The 17,116-nt window shown below is 39.7% G+C and overlaps 1 protein-coding gene across 4 annotated transcripts in view; it reads right to left on the reverse strand.

Annotated features, from left to right (window-relative positions):
* LOC126091908 (polycomb protein Sfmbt-like) overlaps positions 1-17,116 on the reverse strand; it is a 330,279-nt gene that overhangs the window by 259,210 nt on the left and 53,953 nt on the right. For 2 of the 4 annotated variants that reach the window (XM_049907216.1, XM_049907220.1), the window contains 2 exons: positions 6,526-6,597; positions 5,925-6,067 (listed from right to left, as the gene is read on the reverse strand). In XM_049907216.1, coding sequence (XP_049763173.1) covers positions 5,925-6,067; positions 6,526-6,597 — 215 coding nt within the window. The remainder of the gene's footprint in view (positions 1-5,924; positions 6,068-6,525; positions 6,598-17,116) is intronic. The other 2 variants (XM_049907218.1, XM_049907217.1) reach the window with 1 other exon arrangement.

A 17,116-nucleotide genomic window follows, 5' to 3' on the forward strand; every position in this document is an offset into this window, starting at 1 on the left:
TTAACAGGGAGAAATAGAGAACTATGAAGATTTCCCAGTTGTTAAAAAGTATACACAACTAGAACAATTTCCTTGGATTTATGAGGTAACTTGATGGCTCATCATAAAAAAATAAAAAAAGTAATTTAAAGGAATAGCATTTGATCTATCTCAATATTTATAGAAATCCCATGTAATAACAGAAAAGCAATTCTAAAACTGTGTTCAAGCATATCACAAAAACACAGAAACCAAATTTCATTTCATTTTATTTTACATTCGACATTAAAAAGAACACATTTACTTTTCTCACTACGAAAATTTAAATTATTGCATCTGAAAACAGCTATTTTCCACTACCGGTAACTGAATAAATCACCTGAAGTGAAAGATGTGTAACTGTTAATGGATAACTATTTTGTTAAAATTCTGTTGCACAAGAAACTGGTCCTGAAAAAAATTACAGCCACTCACAACACAGTTGAGACCTGAAGCAGGAATGTCATGAGAAACACACACTTTTTAAAAATGCACCAGATCCACAATTTTGAAGATACGGCAATGAAACTTTGTACCATGCTTTACATGAAATTAATACATTTACTGTTAAGTTCCTTGGACTATATATATGTTTACCTTTTTTATGAAATTTAAAAATTTTGTTTTGAAAAAATAATGTATGTGCTTTTTTTCTGAGAAACTACTCCAGAGATTTTCTCTGTTTAATCACTTTGCATATAGTAAGTTTCTCTCAGGAGATTTACCAAATAGGAGAATTTCCGTACCTTTTTTAATTATAATTCTTTAAGCATAATATCAAATTCCAGCAAAATTCTAACCACTTTGCCACATGTCTCAGCTTACAATCACAACTCCAAAATTTAATCGAGACAGCATTTACTGGGATACTGAAATACTTGTGAAAAATTTCATAATTCTAGCATTAATAGATCCTGAGAAAAAGATGCATAAACTTTAGAACGCATCATTTTCAAGAAATGCAGTTTAAACTTCGTCGTAATTTTTTTTTCTATGTTGCCTCTTCTGAAGGCCCCAGATTTATACTCTGTCATCTTTCATTTCAAGACTTTTCTTCAGGTTTCTTGTTTTCTGCCTTCGTTCCTTTACCAAGTCTTCAACAAAATTTTCAGCTGTAAAGAAGCACTGTAAATCTATTTTTCTCAAGATGTCTCGAGTGAAACTTTCTTAAAGCCATTCTCTCTAATACCTGACTCTTCCTGACATTTCCATCAATAAACACAAGAACTGAATTGTAAGTTGCAATACCGACAACTGTAGCACATGAAAATGTGGTTTTAGGGCATCATTTCCATATGAGTGAATTTAGAGACTTATTTGGATTTTGGGTTTTGCCATGAACGCACTTTTTTAGAAGTTCAGGATCAGCCAGAATCCTGTAAATGGACTTGCAACGTCCAGTATACAATTTGAAAGCCCCTCATTGTGAATATAGGTGTTGCTATCCCTCCAAGCATGTTGATATTCACACCAGATAATGTGGCACATATCGAGAATGGGATATTCATCTGTTGACACTATTGTTGTTGTTGTTGTTGTTGTTGTGGTCTTCAGTCCTGAGACTGGTTTGATGCAGCTCTGCATGCTACTCTATCCTGTGCAAGCTTCATCTCCCAGTACCTACTGCAACCTACATCCTTCTGAATCTGCTTAGTGTATTCATCTCTTGGTCTCCTCCTTCGATTTTTACCCTCCACGCTGCCCTCCAATACTAAATTGGTGATCCCTTGATGCCTCAAAACATGTCCTACCAACCAATCCCTCTTTCTAGTCAAGTTGTGCCACAAACTTCTCTTCTCCACAACCCTATTCATACCTCCTGATTAGTTATATCATCTACCCATCTAATCTTCAGCATTCTTCTGTAGCACCACATTTCGAAAGCTTCTATTCTCTTCTTGTCCAAACTATTTATCGTCTACATTTCACTTCCATACATGGCTACACTCCAAACAAATACTTTCAGAACGACTTCTTGACACTTAAATCTATACTCGATGTTAACAAATTTCTCTTCTTCAGAAATGCTTTCCTTGCCATTGCCAGTCTACATTTTATATCCTCTCTACTTCAACCATCATCAGTTATTTTGCTCCCCAAATAGCAAAACTCCTTTACTGCTTTAAGTGTCTCATTTCCTAATCTAATTCCCTCAGCATCACCCGACTTAATTCGTCTACATTCCATTATCCTCGTTTTGCTTTTGTTGATGTTCATCTTATGCCCTCCTTTCAAGACTTGTCCATTCCGTTCAACTGCTCTTCCAAGTCCTTTGCTGTCTCTGACAGAATTACAATGTCATCGGCGAACCTCAAAGTTTTTATTTCTTCTCCATGGATTTTAATACCTACTCCAAATTTTTCTTTTGTTTCCTTTGCTGCTTGCTCAATATACAGATTATATAATATCAGGGATAGGCTACAACCCTGTCTCACTCCCTTCCCAATCACTGCTTCCCTTTCATGTCCCTCGACTCTTATAACTTCCATCTGGTTTCTGTACAAATTGTAAATAGCCTTTCGCCCCCTTTATTTTACCCCTGCCACCTACAGAATTTGAAAGAGAGTATTCCAGTCAACATTGTCAAAAGCTTTCTCTAAGTCTACAAATGCTAGAAACGTAGGTTTGCCTTTCCTTAATCTATTTTCTAAGGTAAGTCGTAGGGTCAGTATTGCCTCACGTGTTCCAACTTTTCTACGGAATCCAAACTGATCTTCCCCGAGGTCGGCTTCTACTAGTCTTCCCATTCGTCTGTGAAGAATTTGTGTTAGTATTTTGCAGCCGTGACTTATTAAACTGATAGTTAGGTAATTTTCACATCTGTCAACACCTGCTTTCTTTGGGATTGGAATTATTATATTCTTCTTGAAGTCTGAGGGTATTTCGCCTGTCTCATACATTTTGCTCACCATATGGTAGAGCTTCATCAGGAATGGCTCTCCCAAGGCTGTCAGTAGTTCTAATGGAATGTTGTCTACTCCCGGGGCTTTGTTTTGACTCAGGTCTTTCAGTGCTCTGTCAAACTCTTCACGCAGTATCATATCTCCCATTTCATCTTCATCTACATCCTCTTCCATTTCCATAATATTGTCAATACATCACCCTTGTATAGACCCTCTATATACTCCTTCCACCTTTCTGCTTTCCCTTCTTTGCTTAGAACTGGGTTTCCATCTGAGCTCTTGATATTCATATAAGTGGTTCTCTTTTCTCCAAAGGTCTCTTTAATTTTCCTGTAGGCAGTATCTATCTTACCCCTAGTGAGATAAGCCTCTACATCCTTACATTTGTCCTCTAGCCATCCCTGCTTAGCCATTTTGCACTTCCTGTCGATATCATTTTTGAGATGTTTGTATTCCTTTTTGCCTGCTTCATTTAATGCATTTTGTATTTTCTCCTTTCATCAATTAAATTCAATATTTCATCTGTTAGTCAAGGATTTCTCCTAGCCCAACATCTTTTTACCTACTTGATCCTCTGCTGCCTTCACTACTTCATCCCTCAAAGCTACCCATTGTTCTTCTACTGTATTTCTCCCCCCCCCCCCCCTCCCCCCTGTCAATTGTTCCCTTATGCTCTCCCTCAAACTCTGTTGTCTCTGGTTTAGTCAGTTTATCCAGGTCCCATCTCCTTAAATTCCCACATTTTTGCGGTTTTTTCAGTTTTAGTCTACAGTCCATAACCAACAGATTGTGGTCAGAGTCCACATCTGCCCCTGGAAATGTCTTACAATTTAAAACCTGGTTCGTAAATCTCTGTCTTACCATTATATAATCTATTTGCAACCTGTCAGTATCTCCAGGCTTCTTCCATGTATACAACCTTCTTTTATGATTCTTGAACCAAGTGTTAGCTACGATGAAGTTGTGCTCTGTGCAAAATTCTACCAGGTGGCTTCCTCTTTCATTTCTTACCCCCAATCCATATTCACCTACTATGTTTCCTTCTCTTCCTTTTCGTACTACCGAATTCCAGTCACCCATGATTATTAAATTTTCGTCTCCCTTCACTATCTGAATAATTTCTTCTATTTCTTCATACATTTCTTCTATTTCTTCATCATCTGCAGAGCTAGTTGGCATATAAACTTGTACTACTGTAGTAGGTGTGGGCTTCGATAGCCCTAACTGCATTTTTCAGATCTCTTACACTGGATAGGTTCTGTCTGATAGCCTTGCCACCTCCATCAGTAGCAAAAGGCAAAACAAGAATTGCTTCTTCATGAAAAAAAGCATCTGGTTTGTTATTGTTTCTAAGCTACAGAACAGGGTCCACCTGTAAAACCAAAGAGTATATATCACAGCCTTCTAGATGTATCCTGTGCATGTTTGCTTGAAAGTAATCCAAGGAACCATTGAATTACTGCTTCAGTAAGTGGGCATAGCAGGAAGGTCATGTCACACATTTAATTATTTTTAGGCACTTTGGATGTGATTTCATTGTTGAAACTATGGGAACTGATTGTCCACAAGTTCTAGTAATAAATAAAGAATAACTAATAAAGTATTCTCGGGTTTCAAGGCTTCTCAAGTGGATAATTGTGAGCTTTCAGCAGAGATCTCTTCTACCAATGTCAAGTGGTTGACTGTCGTGTGAATGCCACTGCCAGGCTTATATAGCCACATTGTCACCAGTGACATCACTGACGCTCAGTCCTGCACTGTACATTATAGCGTTTTGATGATGCACCTGCTTCAACCAGTTCATCTCTCCAGTTAGTCAGCCAGACTTTCACACTATTGAACAGTGCCGCATAAGGTGTTTTCCCTACACTGTCCCAAAAAAGTCAGCTGTAGCAGAACATACAGTGGAAAACACACACTGAATTGCATTCAATGAGAGCTCTATTATTAAAAAGACCAACAGCTTTCAGAATAGCATAATAAACGAAGTAATAGAGATCAAAATATTGGACAACACTCTCAAAGACGGTGCATTGCAGCCGAGTACGGCCTGGAATCCTGTGATTGGGGAGTTGAGGCGAGTGGGGCGGTCGCACCACCAAAACATTACCATATATAGTATGGAACTGAGCAACAGTGATGTCACTGGTAATGGCACAGCTATGTAAGCTTGGTAGCAGCATCCACACAACAGTCAACCACTTGACAATGGCTGAGGAAATCTGTGACGAAAGTTCGTAGGCAGTTAACCACTTGACACAACTTGAAATGCCAGAATATTTCATTTCTTGATATTGCCACAAGATCACACATTTGTACAAATAAAAAATAAATTGAAAATTGACATTAATATCCCCCTTAAGCAGTGGACAGAGAAAAGAATAAGGTTTGGATACCTTTTTTTACATACACGAAGGACAATCTCTCACTAACATGGTCGCTCTGAACTTCTGTAACACCCCATTGCACTGGCTGCATCCAAAAGATTGCAGAGCTCTTTTCTGCTTTCTCCTATTACTGTTACCCCAGTTTAATATTATTTCATTAGAAACGTTATTTCATTTTAAGCTTCTGATCTGGCTTTCCTGTTTCCACGTATGTTAATATTATGCACGATATTCCCAGACCAATACATCCAAGACCATCTTTCTTCACTTTCAATGATAACAGATGCACAGTGAAATGGGCTACAACCTCTAACTTTTGTTTATGCACCTGTCCACTGACCGGCACCTCAACTTAACCACTTGACTGATCTTTGCTCCATCCATGATATTTATTCGACCCGGCACTTTCCTGTATTGTATTAATTAGTTAGTTGCTTCAAAAAAAATTCCTTTAATTTTATTACGAAAATGTATGCAACAGTTAGGAAGAATACTTCGGTATTATTATTGGACTAATGTTTAAAAAGCAACAATATTCTAACAGCACACAGGAGCAGAAAAGGGGATAACAAATTAAACAGTTAGCGTTGAGTACAAATACAACTCTCATACTCACCAGACCACCAACTCGATCTCTCATTTCGTCAAATGGATGCGGGCTTTCAGAAAAGAAGGAGCTTTGCGAAGGAGTATCCATCATCACAATGTTGGGATCGTGTGGCAGCAGCATGTCACTCACCCACATTAATCCTCCCATATCTGTTGATTCAAACAAACCATTTCAATACAAAAAACCATTAGTAAAATCAAAATGGGCACCCCACACCTTCACAGGAGGAAGAAAAATACCAATTACTGTGTACAGTGCAAATCATACGTTACTGTTACTTACAACACAGCTTTATACAACAAGAAAATACAAAAATATTACATTACAGTAAGTAGACACCATTTTTCACGCAGAAAGTCAATGGTATAGAAACACCACAGTGATTACTAGAACAGAACAGAGAAAGAAAGGCATTACAAGGAAATTTAATTATTTGGGTTCACTACAATCTCACACCAAATTGCCACGGACCCAACTACAGCCAACATTCCCTAATACAATTAACCACTAGCATCCCAAAGGCACCACAGCGAGTAAAAATTTGTTTACTCCTAATGGTGTGTACGCACTGACCGAACATGCCAAATGAACGTGGAGTATAACACACCTTTTACATAGGGGTCTTGTGGCATAAGATGAGACCCAAGACTTAATTGCCCTCTCTCCATCTCTTCTAGCTCTGTAACACACAAGCAGTTTGTCGAGTGCATGCCTTTAGCAGCATCATTTATTCAGTTCATAGTGAATTGCACAAATTTCAAGTTCTGTTCAAATTTTATTCAATCCTTTTAATGTGATATTATTAGGTCTACAACTTTGCTTCTGCCATTTTGCAATAGACAGCAGTTGTGGCAAGTGGGGTTCAGGTGGTTGGTCATAGGCATAATACAATAAGTTTAGGCATCTGTAAACATAATGCCATAAATGTATTAGTTGACTTGTGATTACATCATAAGGTTATTCTCGATTAAGTATGTCAACTCATGTATCCATTTCTTACCGTTTCAGGGAGGTTTTTATTTTCTGCTTTAACATGAAGAAATATGTGGCCTTGGCTCTTAAAATTAGTGGAAGAACATGCAGAGAATGTTTTCAACACCTTAAGAACAGTGATTTTGATGTCGAAGACTGGCATGGCGGTGGAAGACAGCATGTTTTCATAGCTGCTGAAACACACGAAGACAGTCACAGGACATCATTATCAAAAGCAATTGACGTGCTCGAGCCCAGCACTGAAACACAAACGGCCACAATACAGCGATAGACACGTAAAGGTAATTTTGCAGCAGGTCAGTGCTTGACCCCATGTCGCAAAACCCGCCAAAATATACATGGAAACGTTGAAATGAGAAGTACTATCCTTCCCGCCGTATTCTCCATACGTTGCCCTCTCTGACTACCACCTTTTTCGATCTGTGGCATACAGCCTTGCTGACCAGCACTTCTGATCATATGAACAAGTACAAAATTGAATCGATTCATGGATCCCCAGAAAAGATGCCCAGTTCTTCCGCCATGAGATTCGTATGCCGTCCGAAAGATGGGAGGATGTACTGGCCAGCAATGTGCAATACTATGAGTCATAATTTTTTGTAAGTTTTTCACAATAAAGCCCTGAAGTTTGAGAAAAAACGGCGGAAGCAAAGTTGTAGACCTAGTATATAATGTGTTACATTTAAAAAAAAAATTCCACTGATGGGAAAAATACACTTATCAGTCACCAATTATATCTGCTCCAAAATGCTGCAATTACACACAATTTTACTCCAGGATTAGTACATGTACAAGTAGTGGTAGTAGTAGTAGTAGTAGTAGTAGTAGGAGGAGGAGGAGGAGGAGGAGGAGGAGGAGAGCCATACAGACACAAAATGTTGGTTTGTTCCACAGTCACATTTCCTTTATAGTTTAATACCCATTTAGCAATACATAAAGCACTTCTTCCTAGTTTGTTTTACTACATTATTGTAATCACCAGAATGTGTATTGGACAGTTTGCCTAATCTACATTCATACCCTGCAACTGATGCATGACAGTGAATAGTTTGTACCACTGTTAGTCATTCTCTTCCCTGTTCCATTCACACATGAAGCTAGGGAAAGATGATTGCCCATATTCCTCCACAGAAAGCCGCTATCCCTCTTATCTGAATCTTTTGCAACATGTACGTTGGAGATAGCAGAACTATTCTAAAGTTTGTCACAAATTCTAGTCCTCTATCTATCTTAACAGTGTTTTGTGAAAATGAATGTCTTCTTCCCTCTAAAGATACAGCATTTCCACAACATTCTCATAATGATCAAACTGACCGGCAACAACTTCACCAGCATATCTCTGAATTGCTTTGACAGCACACTTTAATGTGACCTGGTAGGGGTTCACTGTATCTACTCCAACCCTCTTCAATATCAACTCTCAGAACTGTTTAATGGGAACTGCCCTTACAAAACAGATTTCAATCCTGCAAATCATCTGACCTTAATCATCACTAGTCCCTGTCCCCATGCTCCATTTTCATTTCCTCATCAGTTTTCTGCCTCAAGTCACCTATCCATTATTCTACATCCTCACTGTTCTCTTTTCAGTCTCACTCTGCTGTAATCTGTTCCCTGACACCTCCATACACATACATGTAATACTCTTCATGTTCTATGTAAGTAAAGTCTGGGGTGCACAGCCCACAACTGAGCTACTGAGGTACAGCATACCCTTTCACCGTTGCAGTACTAGGAGGGGCCAACATTCCAGCCACCTTTGGAATAGTTCTCACTGAGGTGATGTGATACGTTGCAATTAAGATCACAGGATGCAACTGTTATCTTGCAATACTCATGTGCCCAAAAGAGCGATACGACAAGCGATGAGACCCAGGAGCTGGCAGTAGCCTCATGTGGTGTGTCGCTGCCAGTCTAGTTGCTAACAACTTCCAAATATGTGATGTATTTACTTGGACTACAAAGAAGTATGGCTGTTCTTCCAGCATTATAACAATTTTAATAATTTAGTTTCATCGTGCCATATGACCTAAAATGCACCAAATATAAATTGCCAGTGATTATACTTATAACTGTAAACCTTTCAAAATATGCACCTTTTTAAATTAATATCAAAATATCACAAAAATTATGGGCAATAGTGCAAATAAAACCAGATTATTACAAAGCTGCAATATCAGACTATAAGATAATGAAAAAAAAACAACATTCCTTTTTTCCCAAATAATTTTGTGAAAATTGAATAGTAAAGGTTGCAAAACAGAACAAGTACAAGTTCCAACACAGTTTTTGTCAATTTTTTATGCAAAAAGTATAAGTTTTACTGAGAAACTAGCTACAGTGACGGATATGGCTTCACTTGATCTGCATAACACAAATTTTTGTTGAAGCTCATCAGATGACTTTCTGTGTATCATACAACACAGCTGCTGGAAGCAACCAGCACTCTGTATTGTTCCAGGCGATAAGACATTGTCGTATTGCTGCCGTACCAGTGTGAACCAGTTACATGGCTCCATCAATGTGGGTTGCTTCTGCATTGCATATCTCATCTATATTTACACAGATACTCCGCAAGCCACCATGTGGTGTGTGGCAGAGGATACCATGTAACACTACTTGTCATTCCATTTCCCATTCCACTCGCAAATAGAGCGGGGGGAAAAACGACTATGCATATGTCTCCATATGAACCCTGATTTCTCGCAATCTTATCTTCGTGATCCTCAAGCGCAATGTATGTTGACCACAATAGAATCATTCGGCAGTCAGCTTCAAATGCCGGTTCTCTAAATTTTCTCAACAGTGTTTCTTGAAAAGAACGTGTCTTTCCTCCAGGGATTCCCATTTGAGTTCCCGAACCATCTCCGTAACGCTTACATGTTGTTCGAACCTAGTGTTAACAAATCAAGCAGACTGCCTCTGAATTGCTTCCATGTCTTCCTTCAATCTGACGTGGTACAGATCGCAAACACTCTAACAGTGCTCGAGACTACATCGCACCAGCATCCTATATGCAGTCTCCTTTACAAGTGAACCACTGTTTCCTAAAAGTCTCCCAATAAAGCAAAGTTGGCCATTCACCTTCCCTATCACAGTTCTCACACGCTTGTTCCACCTCATATAGTTTTGCAACATTACGCCCAGATGACTAGACACGGTCAAGCAGGACGCTAGTAATATTGTATCTGAACATTACAGGTTTGATCTTCCTACTAACTAACATTAACTTACATTTTTCCACATTTGGGGGTAGCTACCATTCATCACACCCAATTGAAAATTTGTCAAAGTCAGCCTGTATCTTCCTACAGTCACTCAACTTCGACATCTTACAGTACACCGTGACATCATCAGCAAACAACTGCAGATTCCTGCCCACCCCGTCCACCAAATCATTTATGTATATAATGAACAGTGGTTCTATCACACTTCCCTGGGGTACTCCTTATGAAACCCTCATCTCTGATGAACAGTTGCTGTCGAGGACAAGATACTGGGTTCTACTACGTAAGATGTATTCGACCCACTCATGTATCTGCGAACTTCATTAACAGCCTGCAATGGGCACTAAGTCAAATGCTTTCTGGAAATTTAGAAATATGGATTCTGCCTGTTGCCCTTCATCCACAGTTCTCAGTATATGTGGATAACAAGTAGTATCGCTTACCGTATCATATATCTTATCATCTCAGTGAGAACCACGCCTTTTCCCCTGGAAAAGATAACTGGTACTTGGTTGATAGGAGACTGAGTGTTCTTGGAACCACCCTGGAAGGACTGAAACAGAAAAAAGTCCCCACCCCAATACAGAATTGACACTGGGAACTGCAGGGGCAGAGTCTATGCTGTACCAACTAGACCACCAATGCCATCATTTTGGGCCTATCAGGTTTGTATTTATACTCAATAACGATCTTCCACTTGCACTCTCAAAACATGAAAACTTTGTTCTTTCTGCAGTCAATGCAAGTACAGAAATGAGAAACAGTAATAATTCTACAACAGGGCAGGTGGCGAAATATATGAAAATATCAACATGTGGTTGCAGAAAAGTAATTGCTAAAATGGAATTGTTAAACTCTGACACGATTCAACATGTGCAGTTTAGTAGGCTATACTTCTGAGACAGCCTCAAAAAGTATTATTCTTTCAAACAATGAAATCCAAGACAAACATGACATTAAGCTTTTAGAATTAAACGCAATTCAAAATCTGAATAGGAAAATTCAGATCCTTGACTTTTTTAATTGCATTACTACAGTTGCACTATAACTGATCACAACTATCTTAGACTTTAAAATGAAAAGTTAGTCTGTTCTGCACATTTTAAATTACAAATAAATTATGGAATAATTGTTTGAGGAAAATGTTTTACAGAAAAGACATTTTCAGAAGTGTTACAAAACTTAAATCTTGCGTTAGACCTAGAATGTTCTGCAGTTACCCTATATAATCCAAAGTATCAGGGCACCTATTAGTGTCCATCCTTCAACTTTTACTCTTCTGGGGATACTTTCAATGAGGTGTCTGAACATCTGTTGAGGAGTAACAGCCCATTCTTTCTCACAAGCAGAAACCAGAGAAGGTAGTGATACTGAACATTGGGGTCTGGAGATCAATTATCCCATAGGAGGTATTCCATTGTGTTCAGGTCGAAACTCTAAAACAGGCCAGTCTATTTCAGGAAAATTATGGTTCACACAGTATTGTGGCACAGATGATGCTATATGACAAGGTCCACTGTCAAGCTGATACAATCCATCACGTCTCCAAACTGTTCCCCTAATGCGTGCAGTACACAGTCCTATAAAATGAGTTTGTATTATTCTGTATTTAGTCTTTTCTTAAGCACAATACAGGGACTACACACTAACCATGAAACTTATCCCTATACTGTAACATCACCACGTCCTCACCTCACTGTTAACACTACACATGATGGCAACTAATGTTTTACAGGTATTCGTCAAACCCAGATCCATCCATCAAATTTCAATGAGGTGCAAGAGCAATCCATCACACCAAATCACTCGTTTTCAGTCATCCACTTTCCAGTGGCACTGCTCTTTACACCACCTCAAGTGTTGCTTATCACTGACTACAAAAACATGTGGCTTATGAGGAGCTGCACAACTGACGTACCCCATTCTTTTTAATTTCCTATGCACAGGCATTGTGCTAGTTGGACTGCTGGTGAGGCTTTAACATGCACAAATGATTCGTTTTCCTGATTCCATCCAAGTTTTTACAACCACCCTTGCAATGCTCGACACCACCTGCTGTCAGTACGTCTGTCTGGTCTTGGTTTAGCTGTGGTTCTTCTTTCCCCTTTCCACTTTTACTGTAATGTCAGCAACAGTCGAATTGGGCAGCTAAATTGAAATGTCCTAAACAAAATGTTCCTCGCAGTTTTTTCTATCCTGCTTTGCACAGGTGGGACACAGTTTATGATACCTCACAGTTGTGGTAACACTGAGACTTGTGGAACAAACAGCAGGTTCCTGAGCTTGATGATTGTAGAGTTCACAAAGCCAATGGGTAACCAAAATTGTGTACATTAACAATCTGAATCAAAACCACAATGGAGGCACAGTCAAAACTCTACTGAACTATGACACATATTTAACGCTTCGACAAAATAGCTCTGTGAACAAGGGAGAATGTCTGACCATTGCAGGCTGAGGCATTTACAGGCAGTCTTGTGTCAGTGGATGGCTCCATGTGACATGCTTGCAGCTGCGGGGGTACCTCGTTCGGGAGCAAGATTCGGCTAGAATATATACACAAGCTGACCAGTTTCCATTTAAATCTACATCTACAGCTAGATGATTACTCTGTAATTCACAATTAAGAGCCTGGCAGAGGGGTCTTCAAACCACTGTTAACTGAGTGTATGTGCAGACAAGAAAAGAAAAAGTTCCCGGATTTTTTTCTGGATATAGACACACTTTTTCCCAAGGAGTTAAGTTTTGTATGTGAGCCAAACACCCCTTAATTTAAGAAGTTCCTCACACATTCTCATAGGTAACATAATTCACCCTGTGTAAAAGAAAATTCATTTTGAAAGTAACACTTCTCAAACCACCATTTGCAATATTTTCCCATGACCTGATAAAAAATGTCCCACACATGAGCGATGAATCGCAGATCTGTCAAAGGCAATATCGTCTGTAAGCGGTCCCTCACCTTAACACCCCACCCATGAGTGAATTGCCACACAATTTCAATGACTATTATGAATGCCACTGTGTCGACAAATTCTGCTATGGGAAATGAACTGCTATGTTTAGCAGCAGTTGCAGCCAATTTCTGTATCACCAGGACTACTTTCAAAAACTAAATTTAAAATAAACGAGAATTATAATTTATTAAACTTGTTCTGAAGCACTCTTCTTGAGAAGTGTATGTTACTTTACAGAAAATATTACATTTTTCACTGACATCGAATGGGTTGTGTACATTTTTTTACTTTATTAGTCCTCAATTTGTTTTTGTTCATTAGTCTTATAATTTGACTGCAAGTATTTACACAATTTACTTGTGTCTATAGAGATGTTGTCTACAGCAGTACTATCAATTACAATTACTCTTGTTATAATTGTATGAAGGAGAACTACATTATATGAAATGACAACTGATTTGAGTAGAACTGTATAATACATTTTCCTTTGACATTTAAATTAAAATGTCCTTATAACATTGGAGTAGGACATGTGTCATTCTATTTAAAAGTTAAAACCTTTAATAATGTGCATAATTATTTCATAAGTAACTCAAAATTGTACGAGGGAGGTCTTTATTTCATGACTATGGATTTTCCATCACTCCCACTTATCTAGCACGAGCTTCAAATGCTAATCACTGAAAAATTGGAGGGTGTCTTTTGCATAACTTCTGAATATAAAACGCAACTCCAGCTTCAACATAACTTCTCAGAGCAGTCCATGGAGCCTGGATAACTTTAAATTCTAATGTAAATTTCTTACTTAATGTGGGCAAAGCGAAACTGAACAAAATTCCACAACCACCCCTAATAAATAGAGAAACAAGTCACAACCCTATTGCTACACATCTATGCTAACCTGCCAGGCAGCCATAATGTGAGCACGAATTGCATGTGATTCAACTGATGGGACCCTTAAACATTTGGGATGTCACACTTATCAAAAGCAGTTTATTGTTACCAAGTATTGCATAGTCATCTTCCTAAAGTGTCTGACACATTTTGCTGTCAGCAGACGCCTGTGTGCGCACTGTGTTTTGTTACTGTAAATGACAAATTTTCTTTGCAACTGAAGTTTTATTATGGTGTTATTCCCTTGTTTACGTTTTATTGCTGTAGTAGCAGGCAAAACTAAAATTCTTTGTTAGATTAGAAGTTCTTACCATTCATAATTACAAAAATTTGACTGAAAATTAAACCAATGAAATATGTCTCACCACCTACAGGCAATTTAAAGTAGGTGTCTGCAAGATATCTAAAAAATAATGACCCCCAGCCAATATTTCCAACAATTTCTCCGGCCTAGAAATTGAATACAGATCAATATTTGCTGAGCATTAATGGCAGACTTAAGATCCCACAAATTCAAAGTGATCCATTCAGTTTCTTAACTACAACAATGGGCATAGCCCACTGACTAGATGATAATGGGGATATAACTCGCATATTTTGCACTCTCTGTAGTTTTGCTGTAAATTGATTGCACATTGTGAAAGGCACTGAACAAGCTCTGCAAAACTTTGGCACTGCTGACCTCTTGTCACCCAAGAGCTGACTAGAAGCAGGGTTGGTTGTCAAACTACAGAGTTATACTTAGCTTGGACTAAGATCTGACCTCACAATGCCATCAACTGGCAATTGTACATCACCCCTCTGCTCTGAGAGGACCTCAGCTGGGGGAGTCAATGCACCAGTATGTGTCCTCATTAATCAGTGACACAGTCATGACTGTGTCTAACCAAAAATCTGATGTTGTTCCGCTAATGCCCAGTTGCAACTCGAGCCTCTGCATCCCATTTGCTGCTGCTGCTACGGGGACCAGCAAAACAGTGTGCAGTGTACTTACAGCCGATGCTGTTGTCACATGCAGGCCGAGGCAGACACATGCTACAAGCACTGGTATGCAGCATGCAAAACAGGTGATGTCACAGGAAGGGCAGTGAATTCATTGATAACGTGGGCTGGACACGAATAGCAATGCTGTACCGCTAATGAATGAACTAACTACCGAATCCCGTGTCACTGGACTACCAGGTGCCCAGTAAACCTGATTACGACATTAACTGGAAGTCATCAGTTCATCACACAGCACATTGGCAACTAATACCACTAAAAAAAGTCAACACCAGAAGAATCTTGAAACATAATTTGTGCAAATGCAATTATTTTGTGAGCTTTGGCAAGTTTTAGTACATCACTCAGAGTTGGATCAAATGATTCTGAAGTCTTCGCACTAACCTCTTATTCAAGAGAAAGACTTATGACATCATCACGGATTAATGAGTCTGCATACGATGTGTCACACTGTTCACATGAAAAAATCACACTTGTGCACTAAGCCTTACAAATGAGCAGCCCATGCTGTGTATGTTTGTTTACATTGCTTAACACTTCGATTAAATGTGAGCCTAGTTGCAACCATGCAGCTTTGGTGACAATAACAGTCAGTCAGTAAACCACAAATATTGGAAAAGCTCTACTACTGGGCTCTCAAATGGCTCTGAGCACTATGGGACTTTAACACTTGAGGTCATCAGTCCTCTAGAACTTACAACTACTTAAACCTAACTAACCTAAGGACATCTCACACATCCATGCCTGAGGCAGGATTCAAACCTGCGACCGTAGCAGTCGCGTGGTTCTGGACTGAAACGCCTAGAACCGCTCGGCCACAGTGGCCGGCTAATGGGCTCTGAGAGTGAGCATAGTTTCTGTACCACTTTGTACAGTTGACTACTAGAAGACAGTAATGTTAGTAACCAGACTGGAGTAAGTGGTGGTAGTAGGATGTATGGGACAGGTCTTGCATCTAGGTCTATTACAGGGGTATGAGCCATGAGGTAAGGGATTGGGAGCAGGGGTTGTGTAAGAATGGACGAGTATATTGTGTAGGTTCGTGGACGGCGGAATACCACGGTAGGAGGGGTACTCCAGTCTGGTCACAAACATTACTAATCACATCAAAGGCAGGGCCACCTGTGAAACCAGTCATGTGATCTACAAACTAAGCTGCAACCACTGTGCTGCATTCTATGTAGGCATGACAACCAACAAGCTGTCTGTCCGCATGAACGGCCAACGACAAACTGTGGCCAAAAAACAAGTGGACCACCCTGTAGCTGAATACGCTGCCAAACATGATGCCCCGCATTTCAATGACTGCTTCACAGCCTGTGCCATATGGATCCTTCCCACCAACACCAGCTTTTCTGAATTGCGCAGGTGGGAACTTTCCCTGGAATACATCCTATGTTCCCATATCCCTCCTGGCCTCAACCTTCGTTAGTCACTGTCCTCACCCATCCAGCCCCCTCCCTGTTCCCATTCCAGCACTACACAACCGTCATTTCGCCGCCACAACCAGTCTTTTAATTTCTTTTATTTCTCCCATTTCCGCTACTTACCCCCTCCCCACTCCGCACCTTCTCTCCTGCCCTCTGTCTAAACTGCAATGCTTGACTGTCTGCCACTCCCACCATACTATCCCTCCCCCTCCCCGCCCCAGCCTCCTCCTTACCCCCACCTAGTCGCCACTCCCATCATGCACTGGTGCTACTGCTCGTAGTGTAGTTCCAGCTCTCTGAGACTGCAGATGTGTGTGCAAGTTGCGCACATGAGTGTGTGTGTGTGTGTGTGTGTGTGTGTGTGTGTGTGTGTGTGTGTGTGTGTGTGTGTGTGTGTGTCTCTACTGCTGACAAAGGCCTTAATGGCCGAAAGCTATAATTGTGTGAATCTTTTTATTGTACCTATCGCGGCTCAGCGTCTCCGCTATACGGTGAGTAGCAACTTTCCTTCTCTCGTATTGTTACATTCCAACCTGAATTTTCCATTGTTTGATTAATGTATTTCACATATACATATGTTTTCAATCCTCTGGTGCTCTATAAATCATAACTTGTGTTACTTTCTATCTAGATACCAGTACCAATGATGATGAAACTTCCAATGAAAGTGCAAAAAATGATGAAATATGAGACAC

The sequence above is a fragment of the Schistocerca cancellata genome, chromosome 7, assembly GCF_023864275.1.
Source record: "Schistocerca cancellata isolate TAMUIC-IGC-003103 chromosome 7, iqSchCanc2.1, whole genome shotgun sequence".
Taxonomy (NCBI): domain Eukaryota; kingdom Metazoa; phylum Arthropoda; class Insecta; order Orthoptera; family Acrididae; genus Schistocerca; species Schistocerca cancellata.